General features: G+C 41.7%; 1 protein-coding gene across 1 annotated transcript in view; it reads right to left on the reverse strand.

Annotated features, from left to right (window-relative positions):
- The window catches only part of CKAP5 (cytoskeleton associated protein 5), a 54,335-nt gene extending 34,671 nt beyond the window's left edge, over positions 1-19,664 (reverse strand). The window contains exons 1-9 of the mRNA XM_017806440.1: positions 19,544-19,664; positions 9,597-9,688; positions 8,864-9,057; positions 7,559-7,765; positions 3,983-4,154; positions 2,975-3,107; positions 2,586-2,689; positions 2,101-2,214; positions 1,760-1,864 (exon numbers count right to left, since the gene is read on the reverse strand). Of these exons, the coding sequence (XP_017661929.1) occupies positions 1,760-1,864; positions 2,101-2,214; positions 2,586-2,689; positions 2,975-3,107; positions 3,983-4,154; positions 7,559-7,765; positions 8,864-9,057; positions 9,597-9,653 (1,086 nt within the window). The 5' untranslated portion in view covers positions 9,654-9,688; positions 19,544-19,664. The remainder of the gene's footprint in view (positions 1-1,759; positions 1,865-2,100; positions 2,215-2,585; positions 2,690-2,974; positions 3,108-3,982; positions 4,155-7,558; positions 7,766-8,863; positions 9,058-9,596; positions 9,689-19,543) is intronic.
- Positions 19,665-19,871: the final 207 nt, after the last annotated feature.

The following is a 19,871-nucleotide window of genomic DNA, read 5'->3' on the forward strand; positions in this document are numbered from 1 at the left end:
TGGAAGCAGTTGAGTGCCTTACAGAAGTTATAAGCTCTTGCATAACACAAAATAGATTTCCTTTCTCCTCAGAAGCCAACTATGTGATCTCAACCCCCTGTAACACACAGTGACTAAGCTCATGTGGTATACTTTCTTGGGCTGCAGCTTCCAAATTCCCTGTTCAGAGACTTCAGCACTCAAAAAACTTCAGTTAACACAGATAGCACTGTAAAGGCCCTTATACTTGCTATTGCAGATGCTAGACACCCCTAAACCCTACAGAGAATAAAGTCAAAAAAGGAGATATTTAAAATCATTAAGCCTCTATTTTAGAAAATGCTAACAGCCAGAATGAGTACTTAGAAGCTGTGTCCCATGTGAGAGGAAGGGAAGAAAAGACAGTCCAGGGCTACAAATGCAGTCAGAGGTGAAGCTGAGGCACTCAATTACAGTGAGCAGTATGATTCTATTCATGATTTCATCTCTTGTTTGAGCACAGACTGCATACTACTATTACAGCCCTATATTTAACTAATACAGTTCATAATAATCCCACAATTGTAGCAACAATTCTGTTTTATAACACTTCAATGCCCACTCTCAGGAGAAGTTACATCTTCCTCACAAGTAAATAAATCCAGCAAACAAACAAAGTGAACTGCAAAATGAGTACTGAGATCATGCACTTCATAGCTGCCATTACAGTACTGACAAAGTCATCTTCTCAATGCCATTTGCTTGGCAACCACAGCGACACCCTTATTTTAGAAGCTTGGCTTTTTTCAATACTAACTGTAGCTATGAGGATTAACCATTAGAAATCAAGTGTAAACAGATGTAGAGAATGCTTCTTACAACTACAGACAGCTTTCAGAATCACAAAGAGTGTCTAAACTGTTGTTCAGAGTTCAGGAGACTTGGATGTTTCCGAAGCAGTGAAATTCAGTAACTTCCCAATTCAAATACAAACACTACCAGCAGCCAGGCACATCAGTTCTCTCTGTCTCTAAGCTCTTAACTCCATCACTCTTGCTTATCACATGAAAAATTTGATTGAGCAGCTTAAGAACACAGTAACAGAGGCTTGAGAAACAAGTGAGAACTGCAACTTATAAAAGCTCCCTTTGTTTGGAAGTTTTCCTGTATTCCCTGATATTAGCTGTTGGTAAGAGATGAGCAGCAAAGGAGAACAAAGAGCACTACATTAGATGACTAGAACATTTTGGTACCAAAAATCTCAGAAGTTTTGGCTACCTAAAGCAGACAAAAAAAACCCCAAACACCAAACAAAAAAAATCCAACAAAAAACCAAAACCAAAAACCAAACAAAAACCAGACAACAAAGAAACAAAACACCCACCACCTACCTCCCCCAGCATTCAAAAAAATCTAAGCAACATAAAACACCGACCACAGAGCTGCTAAGTAGAACTCTGATTCAGAAGCTATTTTTTCCACTGAGGCCTAAAAATGCATTTCTGTGGGTGTATCTCGAGGATGAAGTAAAGTAAATAAAGTTCATTTCATGGCAGAATAATTCAGAATTTTCTTAGTACAGAAGATTCATATTGCAATAGAAAACTTCACGTTGCTGGATATGAATAAAGAAGGTCCTTTCAAACTTAAGCCGCAAAGACCTTGGCAGGTATTTCAGTGCTTGCTCCTTTAAGGGGTAGGTAAGCATTCATAATTGTATTAAGAATACCTGTGAAAGTACCAAAAGAAAAAAGGTGTCCAGGATCAATAAAATCAGAAAAAAGTACATACTCTTACTTACATGCCCTGCATACTGTCCAAATTTCTTTCGGAGGCCAGTAGCTAGTCCAGAAAGGCATTTGGCAGCCAAAGCTACTAACATAACATTTGTATCCTTTCCAACAACCTGAACAGAAAAAAACCCAAACAAACAATGTTAAAGACTGAAAACCCAAGTTTTAGAGACATGGAAGAATTTCTCCACATAGCTGGTGGGCCACAGATTGGGTTATTTCCACCACTATTCCAGCTAATACTTTTCTACTCAGGAGTACTGCCTCAACTGTAACTTTTAAACTATAATACAAATTAATTACAAAAAATATTAATATATATATGAGCACTCCGGGTTTTATTTATTACCTTTTTGAGAACTTTCACCAAGTCTGCATAGTCTCCTGATTCCAACTTCGGATTTTTCACTAATAGTTCAACAGCCTCTAGAGCTTCTTTCCTTTCTTGCCACTTTTTTGCTTCCTGTAGAGCAAATAATTTACATTAACCTATAAATGTAAACAGTTCTAGAGAAGCATACTTGTCCCAAACCATAGATTAAAGATTTTAATTCCATCCTGAGAAAACCAAGATCTCCCTGCAGTTCAACATCAGCAATTGCAATGAAATACAAACTCCAATCCTTTCCCAGGACATATCTCAGCTCCTTAAAATTACTTCTTTCTTGCTGCTAGACTCAATTGTGAGACTCATTTATGAGTGTATATTTCACTTACACTAGCTTGTAATTACCCATGCAGCACTAAAGCATACATTGCAGAATGTCTGCAAGTCTTAAGACTCATCAGCTCCACGTCATAGAATTAACAGGTAGTATTTAAGTTTATGCTTACTATTTTCTCATAGAAGTCTTTGGGAAGCTTGGAAAGAATTTCTACAGCTTCAAGCAACTCATATGCATCTACTTGTGGTACCGTCTCTTCCTCATCATCACCTCCTGCAACCAGGAGAGAAAAGTATAAGCAGAGCGACGCAAAATTTTGACTAGAGCACCACCTAAGGCTCATTGTTCAGAAAGTGCTGTCAGCAGTTGTGATTTCGCTATTTTAAAGGACAGATATTATTTCATATCAAGCTTCTGTCCCAGACATGTCTTGTGTAGTGCACCCTGTATGTTTTGCACCAGTCTGAGTAAAAGCTCCTTTACAATTTAACACATTCCTTCACAATCTGTATACCAGTAATATACTTTTCAATAGAGTTCAGAGATTAAACAGTTTACCTCCATCTGTATCCCCTCCAACTGCCTGCTGCTGCTCAAATTTTGCCTTCAGCTCCTGTTGGGAACGTAGGAACCTGGTCTGCCTAGGAACAGCTGATGACACTTTGATCCACTCTTCTTCCAGTTCTTTTAGCTGCCGAAAGGGAAAAGAATCATCATATTGGAGACATTATGCACACTCTCGAACACAAGCAACTTATTACATTTTTCCCATCTCCAAGCCAAGACAGCACTACCTTTAAGTTCATTTTTTGCCATTAAAGGAGTAACTTCCCCTTCACATTCGCTGTTCAGAAGATTTTTGTCTAAGTATAACCACAGAACAGAATACTATCAATGCAAAACATTTACCTAGGAACCAATTCTAGAACAGTCAGAATGGTGTGGTCCCTCTGTAGAGGCTTTGAAATAAAAATGGCTGAGCATGAAGGAAGATCTCCATTATGGCCATGCTGTTATCACACACTAAAACTAAGATGAAACAAACATGCTCAGCTACTTTTGATAAAACAGTGTAGGTTTTTATAACCATGCATTTTTACAGCAAGCTACTGTTTTCCACCTGAACACTATTAACTGAAGTGGGTAGGAGGGAAGGATGCATAATTTATAAAGTTTTAAAACAATGGAATGTTCTATCATAATGCAATGCCACTTCCTGAAATGGAACAGTCACACCCTGAACACCATCACAAGTATGAAGGGATGCACTTTGATAAAAAAGAAAACCAAGAATGATAATGGTTGACTTAAAGACTTTCAGTGCAGGGGTCTTTTATAGGGCAACCGTTCTACTACTCAATTCCACTCCTCAGTTTCAATAGGATGCTCAGAGCAACAAAACATTGTTACAATTTCCTTACAAAGAGTGACTAATATTTTGGGTAAAGTTACAGGAAGCTAAAAAATACATTCCAGCTTTAAGAAGGTCCAACACTACAGAATCAGGGAGGGTGAGCATGGAAGTGTTCTATCAAATGCCTGGATACAGAACAACTTTCTGCCTACCTGAACAGAATTTATGTTCTGCAATGGAGGTCTCAAAGCATCCCTTATCCAACGGTAGATCTCCACAGCAAGGAGCTTGGCTTCATCTCGAACAGCCTTTTCCCGAGATTCAAAAAGTTTTGGCAATACTTTGATGATTGGCTTCAGTGAGATTATTTTTGAACCAAATTCACTGTAAGTTAAACACATGGAATAGCGTCAGTGTCCAGGGAGAAACTGGGGAGTGATTCACAAATAACTCATTTTTAAAGAAACAATCTATGAAAGTCTTCTGGTGCACATTTAGGGATTGTGTCACTTCTCAAATCATTATTATAGATACTATTTTGTGATGCTACTGAGCTACTGTAAAATTTAAAGAATACTTGCCCCATCAAAATTACCCTCCACACCTATCTTGGAATTATAAAACCAATTCTAAAATTACTTCAAAGTACTTAATCCAAACTGGTGCTTAAATGTGCCCCCTTGACAGGGGCAAGGGAGTGGAGAAAAAAGAAAAAGAAAGAAGCTGTCCTTAGACAAAAATTTGTATGACCTACTTTTTTAAAATCAGAACAGAATCTCCTTTGTCTATCCTTGGAGGCAAACTGCAGTAAAAGCATTAGTCACTTTTGCACTTGTTGGACTAGATAATTATAGGGACCTTGGGTCATCTTCACAGAAAACATACGTGTTGAAATACATGCCACTGGAAGGACCCATAAAACAAGTTTCCCCAGCCAACCACCCTTCCTTGTCAGCAGATTCTACATGTTGTTGAACTTAATATACAGAACTTTCTTTCAGTCACTGACAAATGAGAACACAAGAACTTTCTTTTCAAACTCATGGTAAAGTTAACTGCTATAGTTATTAAGGCATCATATATAAATCACCTCAAAAGCAATAAATAGTTTTGATTCAGAAGCATTTCCTCTTCAGAATGCTGAAGTAACCTTTCTACTAAGCACACTTTCTCTTATGTTTCCCTCCAATCAAGTTCCACATGAAAAAGCTAGTAAAAAAGGCTGCTCAAGAACTAGAATTTATATATCTTACTTTCTAGAAATTCTAGTGCGTATCATTTTATTGCCATGCCCAGTTTGAAAAATATTAAGTATTAAAACCTTTAAGAGAGATCTTGGAAGCAGCAAAATTTAAATGTAGAATATGAAGCCCAAGATTTTTATTTTTGTACCATGACTCAAAAAGAGAGCATACTGGGAAGAGTGCCTATACAAACTTACTCTTAGCTAATTCATATGAGCTAATTTATATAACAATACAAGAAAAAACAGAAACCTTAGCACAAGATAGAAAACATCAGAAGCTAAAGTAGTTCTGCATTCAAGCTACCCACCTAGGTACAACATAGACAAATTTTGTTATCAATGTAGAAAGGTTCTCAAAGCACAAGACAAATTCGGGTAGCAACACAGTTCAGAAACAGAAGATGAAGTTTAAGCCCACAGGGCTCTATGAAAGAATTTGATCTTAACATCAAAGATAATAAAATACTGCACATAAAAAAAAAAGCAGATGCAGCACATTTTATAAGACTGGGTAGTTGAAAGACACTGAGGATGGTTATGCAGGTTTCTAATTACACTGCACTGTTAAAGGACATTTCACTAGATTAGGCAATTTAAAATAGCTAAAATATATTCTTAAATATGGGACAGTAGTTTCACTTAGCAGAAACACAGATAATGTGCTAAGCACAATGCTTTTGACTTTTTAGAGAAGCCTGAAGCAGTTTAACAAGGACTATCTATATATATGCCTCAGCAAGTCCTCTAAAACATACACAAGCATAAGACACTCACCATATACATTATACAGTTTTCACATGAGCTACTTTACTCAGAAAAGTGTTCTGTCCATTAATTCCAAAATTATCTGTTTCCTCTAAAAAAAACCCCTAATGGACGTTGAATTACATATACACCAAGAATTTTATAAAGCTCCAGTATTTTTCACTCAAAGGTAGCAAATACACTTAACATGGAACAAAAAAGGAAAAGAAAAATATTACTGAAACGTACTACCTTATCTTAAATTGGACTTGGTTTTTAGGGAGCATTATCAGCTCTCCTTTTTAATAAAGTGGGGTTCCAAAGGGCTCCATCTTAGGCCCTGTGCTCTTCAAAATACTCATAAATGACTTGGACACAGGACTGGAAGGGATACTAAGCAAGTTTACAGACAATACAAAACTGAGAGGAGCTGTTGAGTTCCTCAAAGGCAGGGAGGCCCTGCAGAGAGACCTCGACAAATTGGAGAGATGGGCAATCACCAGTCATATGATGTTCAGTAAGGGGAAGCACCAGATTCTGCACCTCGAATGGGGCAACCCTGGATGTACATACAGTCTGAGGAATGAGATACTGGAAAGCAGTGCCATGGGAAGCAACCTGTGGGTCGTGGTCAATGGCAAGCTGAATATGAGTCAGCAGTGCCCTGGCAGCCAGGAGGGCCAACCCTGTCCTGGGGGGCATCAGGCAAAGCATCGCCAGCTGGTCCAGGGAGGGGATTGTCCCTCTCTGCTCTGCACTGGTGTGGCCTCACCTTGAATATTGTGTGCAGTTTTGGGAGCCACAATATAAAAAAAGATATTAAGCCCTTAGAGTGTCCAAAGGGCAACAAAGATGGTGAAGAGCCCTGAGGGGAAGCCATATGAGGAGCAGCTGAGGTCACTTGGTCTGTTCAGCCTGGAGAAGAGGAGACTGAGGGGAGACCTCAATGCAGTCTACAACTTCCTTGTGAGGGGAAGAGGAGGGGCAAGCACTGATCTCTTCTTTGTGGTGACAAGTGACAGGACCCAAGGGAATGGCCTGAAGTTGTGGCAGGGGAGGTTTAGGTTGGATATTACAAAAAGGTTCTTCACACAGAGGATGGTTGGGCACTGGAACAGGCTCCCCAGGGAAGTGGTCACAGTACCAAGCCTGACAGAGTTCAAGAAGCATTTGGATGATACCCTGAGGCACATGGTGTGACTTAGGGATAGTTCTGTGCAGGGACAGGAGTTGAACTTGAGGATTCTGGTGGGTCCCTTCCAACTCAGCATATTCTGTGATTCTGTAATTATTACACAGACAGTGGAAGCTTAGTGTGCAACGAGGAGTTTTTTTTAAACTGTCTTCTAAAAACACACACTGTGTACCCAACTAAACATCCATCAGTGAGAAAAACTGTTTTTAAGAAAAAAACCAAACTGTATTTAGTTTTCACATTCAGTTAGTTTATTTCAAGTATTCAGAAGAGGAGAAGCCTCACAGTCTGTAACAAGACACACTAATTTTGCTCTTCTTTCTGCTGTGAAAACAGAAGTTTGGTAAACAGCTACCACAAATGAAAGATATCCAGATGAGGCTTGTACAACATGGACAACCCTTGCATCTAACGAATCCCATGATCCTCTGAACTGCTGTTGTCAAGATGTATCAGTTAAGGAAAGATTCATCCTATTCAGCACTAACAAGGCAAGGGCCTGCTAAAGACTTAAGCAGTAAATTAGACTCCACACATTGCTGAGAAAAAAGGAAAAAAGAAAACCATAAAAAACCCCAAACCTTTAAAGAACTAAAAGCTTACCTTAGTGCTTTCCTCAGTGTCTCTATACATGCTACTATGATTTTTGGGTTTTTGTTGTCCAGACCCTTTAATAATTCTTCTTGTATCGCCTCCCCTTTCTCGATTTCTATATACATTAGACATATATCTAGACCCAGCTCTTTGGCTCTGGCTTTCGGCTGATTGAACACCTTATTTACAACTCCAGATGCTACTTCTCCGGTTGTCCTGAAAGATGAGAGAGTACTACTTTTGGAACATTTATGTGAATCAAGTGTTCTACACCATTATCCACAGAAAAAAAGCACACACAATAGCAAAACCAGATTAAAACCCAGCAAGTCCTCATACAAAAGAGACTATATCCTAAGCTAATTTTGAAAGTATTAACCTTTTGTAAAGGATAACTTCAACCTCTAGTTTAATCAAAAGAGCTCCTGCAGATCATAATTAACATGTTTCTAATACCAGACTACACCAGTGAATAGTAAACATTCCCAAAAGTGTATTAAAAAACACTAGCTGAGGTTAAAAACTAAATGCCATGTCCTGGAATTGTATATGTTACAGTTAACATACTGCATCAGTACATAAACCTAGCACAGGATTTCACATATACTTCCAAGCTTCAAATAAATTCTATTATTTACAACACTTTTAAATCAAGGACTTTGCAAGGTTGTTAGGTTTTTAAACAACGCTTTGGATTTATTTGGTTTCTTTAAATAAGACTTTTACTCATTTCATCAGGTCACAAAGTCAGTAGACCAAAGCATTAATCTAGCCCGTTAGGTGCTTATATTTCACCCTCAGGATTATGGCCTATTTCATGGGCTCAACAACAGAGAAGTACTAAAAAACATCCATAAAGAAACTGGCAGGTATGAAGATTAATATTGGTTAGGTTGGATGCAACATCACATAACTACATTTTATTTCATGTATGAATTACAAAAATATTCCCCTGAAAAAAAGGCTCCCTGTACAGATAGCCTGCTTTAGTCAAACAGAACAGGGATTCTAGTTCCCAGCACCTACACTACCACATTACTGATTCACTTTCTTTGCCATTTCAGAAATTTTTACTACTGCCATTAGTAGCTTCTTAGAACATTGTAAGCAATTTGTGACAAGTTAATATGCATATGGAGGCCAACTACAAGGAAAGCCTGCCATTTGGCAAATTCTCTGGATTAGAGAGCAAATTCTGCTCTCAACAAGAGATCAGAATTGTTAGTGGCCACTCCACAATTTCTGTGTAGCCTTTCTCAGAGAGCACACTAAACTGTCCTAACAGCCTAACAGCAGCAAGAAAAAGCTACTTACTTCCCAGCTACATGAGCATTTTCAACATAAGCAAGCGCTGCTTCCAGTCCTTTCAGCTGAGCCACTGCATTGGAGTCTGTCACAAATTTCTTTATCAATCCAAGATACTTGGACCATTCGGGACTCTTTTCGTCATCTATCTTCTGGAAGAGCTTAAGGGCTTCTTCATAACCATTTAATCTCGCTTTCCACAGCTGGAAGCAGAAATAGGACATTTAAATGTTGTGCTAGTACAATCTTAACTCAATCTCACAAAGTTCTTCAATCATGTTTGAAAGTATGGTCAGCAATCTGGCATCTGCAGACTTCTTTTCAATGTCTATTTGAATAACATGCAACAGGACAAAATACTTGTTTTTCTCCCACCAAGAATGATCTGGCTAGAGAGATGTCAGTTTTCCCCACTGCTCTTCATTAGTTCTAACAACCACTGATGAGAAGGTGGCAGCCCAACAATAGTTTCAGCTACAGATGAATAATGAGTGTATGAGTGTACTGATCTTTCAGCACACAAGCTTACACCATGTAGAATATAATGCCACTAAAATCTGCTTAATAAAGGTTATTCAGTCTCTGGGTTGGATAGAGCTGATGCAGTTTCAAGAGCTGCTAATACACATGCCATGTGGCTGTCAAGATTACCTAACCATGATGCATTTAGATAGAGAAGCTCTACAGAATCACCACAAGCAGAGATACACAGTAAGCCAAACCCAAAGACAGGATTTCCTACCTTGTGTTCGCATTTCTGGTCAATGGGCAGTTTCATCCACTCACTGTCATCCCCCATTGTAAGTCAGGCTCTCTCTGTAATTACAGTAATTCCTGTGGAGACAGGGACAAGTTAGAAAACAGAAAAATACATGTTGGGTATATACATACTTGTACCTAAAAACCCCACCACACCAACCCACCAAATAAAAAAAAAAAAAAGGACAATTCTGTAGCAAATCTCACTGCTAATATGCAGTCCAAGTTTGTAATTATAGATACACACTACAAAGACCAGACCACTATTTTGTTAGCCCTGTAAAGCTACTAGAAGCCATTAAAGATTAGAGAGCAGTGCAATTTGTAGTATTTCAGATAGCAGAAGTCTCAATCTGTGAAAATTTTAGCATGCAGAATATAACCTCATCTAAGCTCCAGGAAGAATGTACTATGATTAAGGCACTAAACCAAAATGAGTTCTCATCAACACTATAAAACTGACTCTTACTGACACGTGCTTTCAGCAACAGGTGCCATGAATCAGTGTCAAAAAATAATCGGGTGCTAGTGTAAGGACAGTCATTTTAACAACTTTATAAACAGCACAACTGAAACGATCAGTTACTACAAGAAGAACAAAACCCATTTTTGGCCTTAATTCTAATGTAGCCACCATCAGCAACTGTCAACAAGAGATCAGTGTTTTGCCACGTGTAGCGCTCAAATTCTTACTCCTTCGAGTTTAAGTGTTTTCCCCCCTCTCCCTTCTCCTTTTGATTAAAATAAGAATGTTGACCATTAGGGTACAAGAAACGAAATCTCAGGCTTAATGCTCATCTCAGACATATTGTACAATGTAACTTGACTGCTCAAAGAATAATGAGAGAACATGCCTGACACAGGGAGATCAGCAAAATGAAAATAGCAGCAGCAGTAACAAGGGCTCCCAACATTATTTATACAAACAAAATCAAACAGAGAGGATGTAACATTTCAGCACACCAGTCGGAACGCACAGACAAAGACAAAAACTCTATCAACCAGCCAGCATACACAACAATTTATCACTAAAGGCAGATAAGTATACAACACTAGCACAATGCTCCTAACAGAAATTCCTAACAGAAACACTATGCCATCAAAGCTGTATACTTTAGCCTAAAAAGTATTTCACCTGATACTCAGAGGTTTTCTGCAGAAAATTAATCCCTGTAATTGGGAGGGGGGGTAATTTCACTGGTATAAGTTAATATAAGCAAGTTCTCCAAAGCTTTCTGTCAGCCAACAACACCAACGCACAGCTAACCCTATAGCAAAATTAGGCTAGCAACAGCCCACAATAAAAACGGTATTTTATTCCTTCCTGGGATTAGTTATAAGATACATAAAAACATAACAACCCAACCTCCCAATAATTGAAAAAGTAAAACCAAAAGAAACACATAGAACTCCAAAACCCCCACCAGTCACCAATACACACTCACAGCAAAGTACACTGTGCTTACTTTAAATATTTACAAGTTCCTATGGATGTTAATACTGTTCTCACATTAATTGCACAAACCTAATAATTTTCCCAATGGCAATAAAACACAAGTCAATGTCAAAACAGAAGCTGACTACATACATAAACAAAAGCATCCAAGCATTAAGGTTTGCCCTTCTCATTTCCCTTCTCATCACAAACAACAATATGGCTATTTTTTTCTTGACATCAGCATAGTATACTGAAAAGTTCACTTTTAAAGAAAAAAAAAAAAGGCAAAAAAAATTGTTGAGTGGGTCAAAGAATTGTAAACCATTGGGAATGAAAGCATCACTCTGCTCATTACGTAAGAAGCAAAGTACTCAGAAGTAAGGCTGCCTAAAGCCTATTCTACTACTATTTCTGAACCATTATCTTAAAAAATGTTCAACTTCCTAAAAAAAAAAAAAAAAAAAAGCTCTGGGTCATATTCTAGTCACACCATTCTTCCATGTCAGGAATTGACAAGAAAAGGGTCTCTGAATTCAAAGTTACAATGAGAATAAAACTTGAACTTTGAAAGGCCATACCAAAACCAAACAATCACAAAAGGTCAAAAGAGCAAGTGAATTACTACATCTTTTCGCATACAAGTCCCATCAGCCTTTTGCAACAGATCCTGCTTTCAGCTGTTTAAACTCTTTTGAAGTTCTACTGCTTTCATTTTCTCTGCCCAAACCTCTCAATTATTCTCTTATTCCCTCCTTCAGTCTGCTGAGAGGGCTCAAAGTTAAATATAAATCAACAGCCTCTTAATTCAAATTCAATGCATTTTACCTATTAAAACAAACAAAAACTCTAACAAAACCAAACTCACCTTGAAACAAAACAAGAAAAAAGTGCCATCCCATACTCAAAAGCAAGATACTTATGGCAAACATGGAAGTGGGAGTTAAAATAGATCTAGCTCTATGATTGTGATGATTTATCTCCGAAAGCAAAAATGAGATGGCATTCACACGAAAAGGTTTTCAGACAGCCCACCAAGGGAAGAATGCAAGAGTACCCCAGTGTGAACACAGTTACAGCAGCAGAATTCCCTCAAGTTAGTTCTGCAGCTAAGTGCCATCAGATAAGATGCAGCTTTGCCAGCATTAATGGTGTTTCCATTATGACTACCTTCATCTTAATGGACCAGCATAGAAACACCAGAGTACCTCCTCAGTGTGGATGCAGACAACATAAATAACAGTGGTCTCTTCCCAAACTCACACTTTGCCAAGAAGAGTGAATTTTATAGGAAGTTAGGTAATTCTGAATCTTAATCAGAAACTTGGAGGTAATTCAAGCTATTGCCTCTATCTTGTTTTGCTGGAAGAATGCACAAAGAACCAAAATAAGGACCACAGTTATTCTCAAAGAAAACAGGAAGAGGAAAAAACCACTAACACACCTGCCAGCAGCAGAAACACCAGGATAAAACTGGCAACTGTACTAAGACAGTAGATGGAGCAGACTCCCATTTACTCCCTGTTCTTTTAGAAAAGTGTCAGAAGCATGAGTTTCCTACTTCAAAAATAAAAAGAAACACTTATTTCTCTTCAGAAATCTGTTCTGCCATGGAAAAATCCTATTGACAGCAACTACCTTACTACAATCCTCAAATCAGTTCAAACCCTAAAGTTAAGAGCAACTCTATTAAAATGGCTTGTCCATTGCAAGACTGATACTGATTGACAATTATTTTTACCCTTACACATATACAACAGGTCAGTGCCACAAAGTGCAACCTCTTGGTAGTAAACTCTAGTGATACATTACAGAATCTAGAAGAAAAGGGTCTAGGATTTCCCTTCCCAACATCACCACGTACTCAACTTGGAGGAGAACATACATGAGACAGATACGGAAGGGGAGTTGAATGACCATCAAACAGGATTTCACCTATTTTTTTTTTTTCAGTCTGGTCAACTCAGTTGCCCTACTATTTTCAGTGGTTAACATCTACAACGGTTACTTCAATTACAAAATGGGTTAAGTTACCTTCTGTTCAGAATCTGACATCTAAAAATAGTGATAAAATTATACTCCCCCCCATAATTTACAAATCCCTCTAGAACAGACAATTTCTCAGAAAGTATTCCACGGTCACAGAGGGAAAGCTCCTTCTTAAACATCCAGTCTTTCAAGCTTCATCACTGCTCACGCCTGTCCTAATGCCAAGATTTTGTACTGTCTACATCTTGCATTTACCAGAATAAAAGACTCTTGTTTCTCCTTTCAATTAAGTCACTGGGTTCTGTATGGTCACAGAGTATCTCCCATTTGACAAAAAGCTTTTTCTTAAAAGCTTGTTTGCAAAGACATGTAAACCTCAAGTCATTACTTCAACATCCAAATAGCAAGTGGCCTCATTATACAATAACGCAGCTAAATTTTGTTATTACTAGTGAATTTGCAGCAATGAAGTGTTTGACCTACATAGCTTTTTTGTTACCACAACTCAGAACAAACAGATTTAAGTCTTTCAGTGACTATTAATTTTGGTAGAATCCAGGAAACAAGACCTCTGAAGTGACTGAACCACCAAAGTAAGTTTTGTGAGCAACATTTGTCATTAAAGTCATCAACACAACATTTCCAAAAGCAAGTCAGCCAACGAATCTGCAATGGAGATGAATAACAAATCCTCCCTGACAGTTCTCGGCAGGGCAAGTTTTTATATTATGGAGCAGTGAGAAAATGAAGACCATGAGGAAAAGAACAGGATCTTTCAAAAGGAGATCACGTAAAAAGCAGCAAGAGTGTAAAATATTTACAAGGCAGCACAAATGCAGGAATTTCAAATGTAAAAGTGAGAATTACCAACTGAATATAAGTATGTTTGGGAAACAAATTCGTCAACACATTAAAAGATTGTGGGAAAGCGTCAAAACATCAAAGTTTGGATTAACCACGCACTACTCTGAACAGCTCCTACTCAACTTCTAAGTAAATGCTTTTCCTACAGTTTTGAGGGTTGTATAGCATCAACCTTACAACTTATAGTATGGGGTCCCGCCAAGGAAAACCTTTACATCATAAACATTCTGAAGTGTGTTTTCTTTTGAAGCATACATTCATCACCTATTAATATGTTTTACTGTGAAGTGTCAGCTTCCAGACCATTTTCTAGAGAAAATCTAGAACGGTAAACTAGGAAGCCATTTTATGCTAAACAAAAACCAGATATTTATTGATACTGATTGTCTACTTTTCCCTATTCACTTTCAGCTATTGAACATTACTGTTGTACAAGAACATCATCGCATATTTTCATATTTTGAAAGATTCTCAAAAACACCATTCAAGAGTAAGTTCTGAGAAATCAAGACAGGTCTTTTTAAAGGAAAATCTGTTTGAAATGTTCCTATACAGTAGGGCACATACTTGGAGAGTATATAGATGGATGTCACATTTCAGACAAAACTACAGTTCTCTGCCAGTGCAGCTCACAGTTTTCCTAGCAGAAAGAATTTTTATTTGTTTAATGGCAGTTTTGGGTCATATTTGCTCTTTGGCTCTGAAAAGATGAAATTTCACTTTCTGAGAAGTTTAGCCCAGCACATTTTTTTCATTCTGCCAGCCAAATCTTCCCATTAAATACAACATAAAGTAGCTCAGAAAAAAGGTTGAAAATTCAAGTAATCATAACACAGTTTTTTATTTTAAACAACGCCTGGTCACACTAAGTATCCTGAAGAACACACACATCTCAGAATGATAGCCTGATCAGTCAGTGAAACACTGCAACTGTTTTGGTAAATTCCATATAATCAAAAGGAAAATTGAAGTTCAACTAACAATCCTGAATTACTGATACCCTGAAAAGCAGCAGAGTCAGAAGAATGTTCAGTAAGACTGCAAATGTTCCAGGTTCAGTCCACATATTTTTTGATGATAGACAAAAGAATAAGATTACAAAACCCACAGAAGATTATTTCCTGCTTAGGCAATAATTTTATAGATTTTTAAAGGCTGGTATTTTCAATTGATAGATGAACTAGAAGTTGCAAGATGCACAGAATCTTGATGAAAGAACAGCAAGACCTCAGAATAACAACAAAAAAAAAAGGACAAATGCATGCTAAAAAGGAATTTTGCAGGTTGTGGAGTAGATGACAGCTGAGAGAAGCTACTGCTTCAGTAGGAATGAAATGGCATTCAAGAACAAACTGCATTAAATTCTCTCTTCCCTGCTCTAACTTATATGTCCTAACTCAACTCACTGAAATTCTAATAGCACAAAGAGCAAGTTTATGGTAATGTAAATAAACACTTATTTCTCCCGAAAAATAAGTCTCAATACATGGCCTCTGAAAGTAACCAAGACTGTTCCTTTCCATGCACCTAAAAGTGAGAGACAATGTAAAATAAACTGACCTTCTGTTACAGGTAAGAGCAAAAGCAATTTCTAACTGCATAGGTAAGCCTGGAGTGAAGCCAGTCTTACGGAGCAGAGAAGGGCAAAAGGGCAACACACGGACAAGTTTGTGTGCACTGACATAATTCTAAGGATTGCTAGTTGGAGTGAAAGACGTCAGTGGGACCGTGCTTATAAGCTGCAAAGTCCCCCATCCCTCAAGGTGTTTACAAAGCTCAGGCATGAAAAGTCTCATGTGATGTTCTTTAAAAGGACGGCCTGAACTGCTGATGAAGGAAAGCTCCCGCAGAGACATCACCAACCACGAGCTGCCTCCTTCTCCTAGTCAAGCTCCCTCCAGCACGGTTTCTCTCCGCAACTAGCGGCGTCTCCGCCATCCCCAGCATCTTCCCTACACTTCTGCCCGCAGCCCCAGACGCGCCCCCGCAGCCCGGGGATGTTTCCCGTTCCGCGGGTGTGTGGCCGCAGGCCGAGGCCGGGCACGGCGAGCAGGCCGCCCGCCCGCCCGGCATTGTCTCTGCCCGCAGCCCCCGCCCCACGGCCGGGCCTGGCACGGCCCCGCCGCGCACTGTCCGCGGCTCGGCCGGGCCTGGCCGGACACTCACCCTGACAGCTCCGAGCCGGCTCCCGGCGGCAGCGGGCGGGGATCGCGGGCGGGCCGGGCCGAGCCCCTCCCCGCTGCGGGCGGGGCTCGGGGCGCCGCGGCCGCACCTGGGCGGGAGCCGGCCCGTGCCGGGGCCAGACAAAGGCGGGCAGGGCAGGGCAGGGCAGGGCCGGCCCCGCAGCAGCCCCGAGCACATCGCGACCCCTCTTTCCGCCGCCGCGGAGCGGCCCCCGCGGAGCCGGGCGGGCGGCAGCGGGCGCTGCGGAGCCGCCCGCGGCGGGGCCGGGGCTGCCGGCCGGTGACCGTCGTGGCCCGCCAGGCTTACTGTCCTCATGAGTCATACCCCGAACGCCTAGACCCGTCAGAACAATTACTACTCTAACAGAGGGAGCTGCGGTCATACCCGAGCATGCAGCAGACATTATCCCAGGCCACCAATCATCCAGCAATCTCTAACTGAAGTAGGGAGCGGTTCTGAAACCCGACAGGAGGAACAAGGCCTGCCGTGAGGAAGGAGAAACAGTGCCTTCCAAAGGAGGTATGAACGAATAGCCTGGCATCACACCATCCCCGCATTTCATGTTCTGCTGCGAGATGTGTAATGACAGCGCTCCGGTGGAGCTGATTCATCAGCAATCCCTCCAGCCCATCGTCTGACATTTTGCGATGCCGTTTCTACGGTGACAATAGCAACTGAAGAACCTGGTACGGTGGAAATTGGGTCTCACTAGCTTCCGACTCAGAAAAGCATCAAGCCATACGATGCAAGGTTGTATTTCTTCAGCCATCTTTTTAGCTAATGGAAGAAAGAAGCCTCTTCCAGGCACTGCCATCACCAGCCATGCTCTGTATTGAATAATTGTCCAAGTTACTTTTCCTATCACCTCAACCTACCCCCTGTAACAGGGAGGCACAAACATGCACAGCAGCTTCTACTTTTCAACATCTGACATTCACAGCAACCGAGCTGTCATAAGAGGCAACCCCAAAGACCTACACGTGCTCAGGTCAAGAGACTCTTTATTCAAACAAGCTAGAGCAACACTGCCTACTGCAAGGCAGTGTTTAGTTTAAAAATGAGGGTTCAAGGCTTTCCCATGTCACTTCAGAACACCACCCCTATAACATGAACCGCTAGAAGAGTCTACAACAAAACCTCAGCAACACTGTATTAGTATTAGACTACCTTGTCTTGAAACCAACCACTCTGCTACAGATGCAAATAGCTTTAATGCCATCCTACTCTGGCAGAGACTTAACAAATCATTTACATTAAGTAGTTTACAAACAAATTAGCAACACAAGCCTATATGTTTCTTTTATAAACCATCTGCTGGCAGCATGGAACAGATGAGAAATACGAAGGGGAAAAAAGAGAACCTGATGAGCACTGATCATTGCAACACTACAGTGAAATTCAGGTTTTCTGCGCTGACTAAACAGAAACAGAACCATCGCATTTTAACAGACACCAGTATGAGAGTACCAGCCCCACCACGGCAGACCAGGTTTTCAGAAGCAGTTGCCCAGCTTACGTAACTGACCCATCCCAGGGAAAGGATAAGAACCAGTGTGAAAGTTAAGCCCCACCAAATACAAGTTATATGTGTACAAGAATCAGGAATCACATTCCATCACCGTGCATTCCCTTCTTCGTATTACAATATCAAAGGAGAAGCCCCCCATCGGTACAGATCTAAACCGGTCTGAATAAGTCTTAAATTTTCCCTATTTCTAAAATTCAAATTTTATTTCTTTTTGTCAAGTTGTCACATAATTTTCCCTATAGCAGGTCCCCTATTTAATGTTCCCAGCTTTGTGTTTTTGAGAATTATCTTTACTACATCTACAACAATTTATTCAGAACCAGTTTGCAGTACCTGAAGGCCCTTTGGTGTTGATTCTGCTTTAATACACTGCTCTCTCGACGTTGCTTAAAAAGCTTAACCCTATCACAACATCTATAAGTTCAATGTGGGGGGAAGCTACCAAAACAGCAAAGTTTAAAGAAAGGTCAAACCTGATGCAAGAAAATCAAAACAAATTCTACCTTTTGCACAATCAACTGATCTGACAGTGGACACCAAAGAATCAAAGCTATATGGGCACCTTGCACCTATTCTTCTTTCTGAGTTGAGCCCATCTCAAAGTTTTAGTAATAGATTTTTGTAAGTAGCCTTTTAGAGTACTTCAGTATTTGAGACTCACAGCATTTGAAAATACACAGCTTTACACTTTCAAACTAATAGATATGTTCACTGAAAGCCTATAGCAATGCTTTCTGCATTACACATGAAATACATAAGGAAGGTCTCCCATAGCTGGTAACTCAACTACCCAACAACTACCTATCCCCTTCTCACATGCAGAACACAAACAGCACTGCAGTTCAGCAAAAGTAGCAGAAAATGCAACACTAAACACAAAATAAAACAGCAAAAAAGAAAAGCTTCAGAATAATTAGATAGATAATACACATCAAACACAAATCAATAAGGAAACTGTAGAACATGCAACTTTTTTTTATTTTCTTTTTGCAAGAGTCCACGTTTGCTTAAGCTGCACAGCAGTTTCATTCCTCAGCCTCTGCCATGCAAAACTTTGTGTCTCTCACTGGCAGGGGTCTAAATTCAAGAGGAAAACCCTCTGTACATCAACCTGAAAACTACTGCCTCTGGAAGAATCACAAGACTCTCTCTGATTCAGAAATCGAATCAAATGAAATGGGGAAAAGGTGTGTCGGGTAAACATGGGGTCCATATTCCTATCCAGTCCCTCTTTGCAAACACGAGAGGATTCAACAGGAAGCACCTCCTGGCTGGGGGCCCTGGCGATTCAAGGCGTAACACCTACACCCGACAACAGTTGCAGAAACAGAGATGAGTTCGTGATCTTCGTTTTAAGATTACAATTACCCCAGGGAACGTTTACCTTAGAACATTTTAGAGGGGGACCCGATCCCGCACGCAGCCTCGGGGGCCAGAAGGCGCTCGGTCCGCATTTCCCTCGCAGGGCGGTGGGAGGCGGCCGCGCTCGGCTCCCCCTCGGCCCCTGCCCACCGCACCGGCCGCCTCCCCTGCAGGCACCTACCCCCGGCAGCTCTCAGGCCACAACGAGGACAGGACGGCGGCGGCCCGCGGCCCCCATTCGTCCCTCGCTGCGCGGGCGGCCCGAGCGAGCGGCACCCGCTGCGCCCCCGCGGCGCGGCACAGGCCGCGGCCTCCCACCGCCACCAGCCGCGGCCCTCTCCCCGCCGGGCCCCGCGGGCGGGTGCCGGCGCAGCCCGCGGGCCCAAGCCATGCCCGCAGGAGAATGTCCGCGCCGCGGGGACTGCGCCTCCGCCTGGGCCCCGCGAGAGGCGGGGAGGCTCAGGCCCGGCGGCGGAGAGAGGCCTATCCACCCTCCCGCGGGCCCGGGGAGCGGACGGGGCAGGAGCTGGGGCTCCCCCGTGGAAGTGACAGGGCCGGCGAATCTCACCTGGGCCCCGCAGGTCGGGCCGGCGACGGTCCAGCGGCTGCTCGGCGGGGTTTGAAATCGCCAGCACCGCCCGCACCTCCCAGTGTCCGCCGCGCCCATTGGCCGCCGCCGGCCCCTCCCGCGCTCGTGCCCGCGCGCCTCATTGGCCCGTTTGAATCCGGCAGCCGCAGCGCGTGCTCCCCGCGCGCTCCCGACACCGCGGCGCCGCCGGGAGAGCGCGCGCCGCACCGGGGCCACGCTCCGCGGGGAGCGCGCGCGCCGCACCGCGCCGGGGGCGTCCTCGAGCGGCACCAGCCCGGCCCCGCACCCAGCAACCACCGGGACGGGC

This window comes from Lepidothrix coronata, unplaced genomic scaffold (genome assembly GCF_001604755.1).
Source record: "Lepidothrix coronata isolate B3197 unplaced genomic scaffold, Lepidothrix_coronata-1.0 Scaffold1, whole genome shotgun sequence".
Taxonomy (NCBI): domain Eukaryota; kingdom Metazoa; phylum Chordata; class Aves; order Passeriformes; family Pipridae; genus Lepidothrix; species Lepidothrix coronata.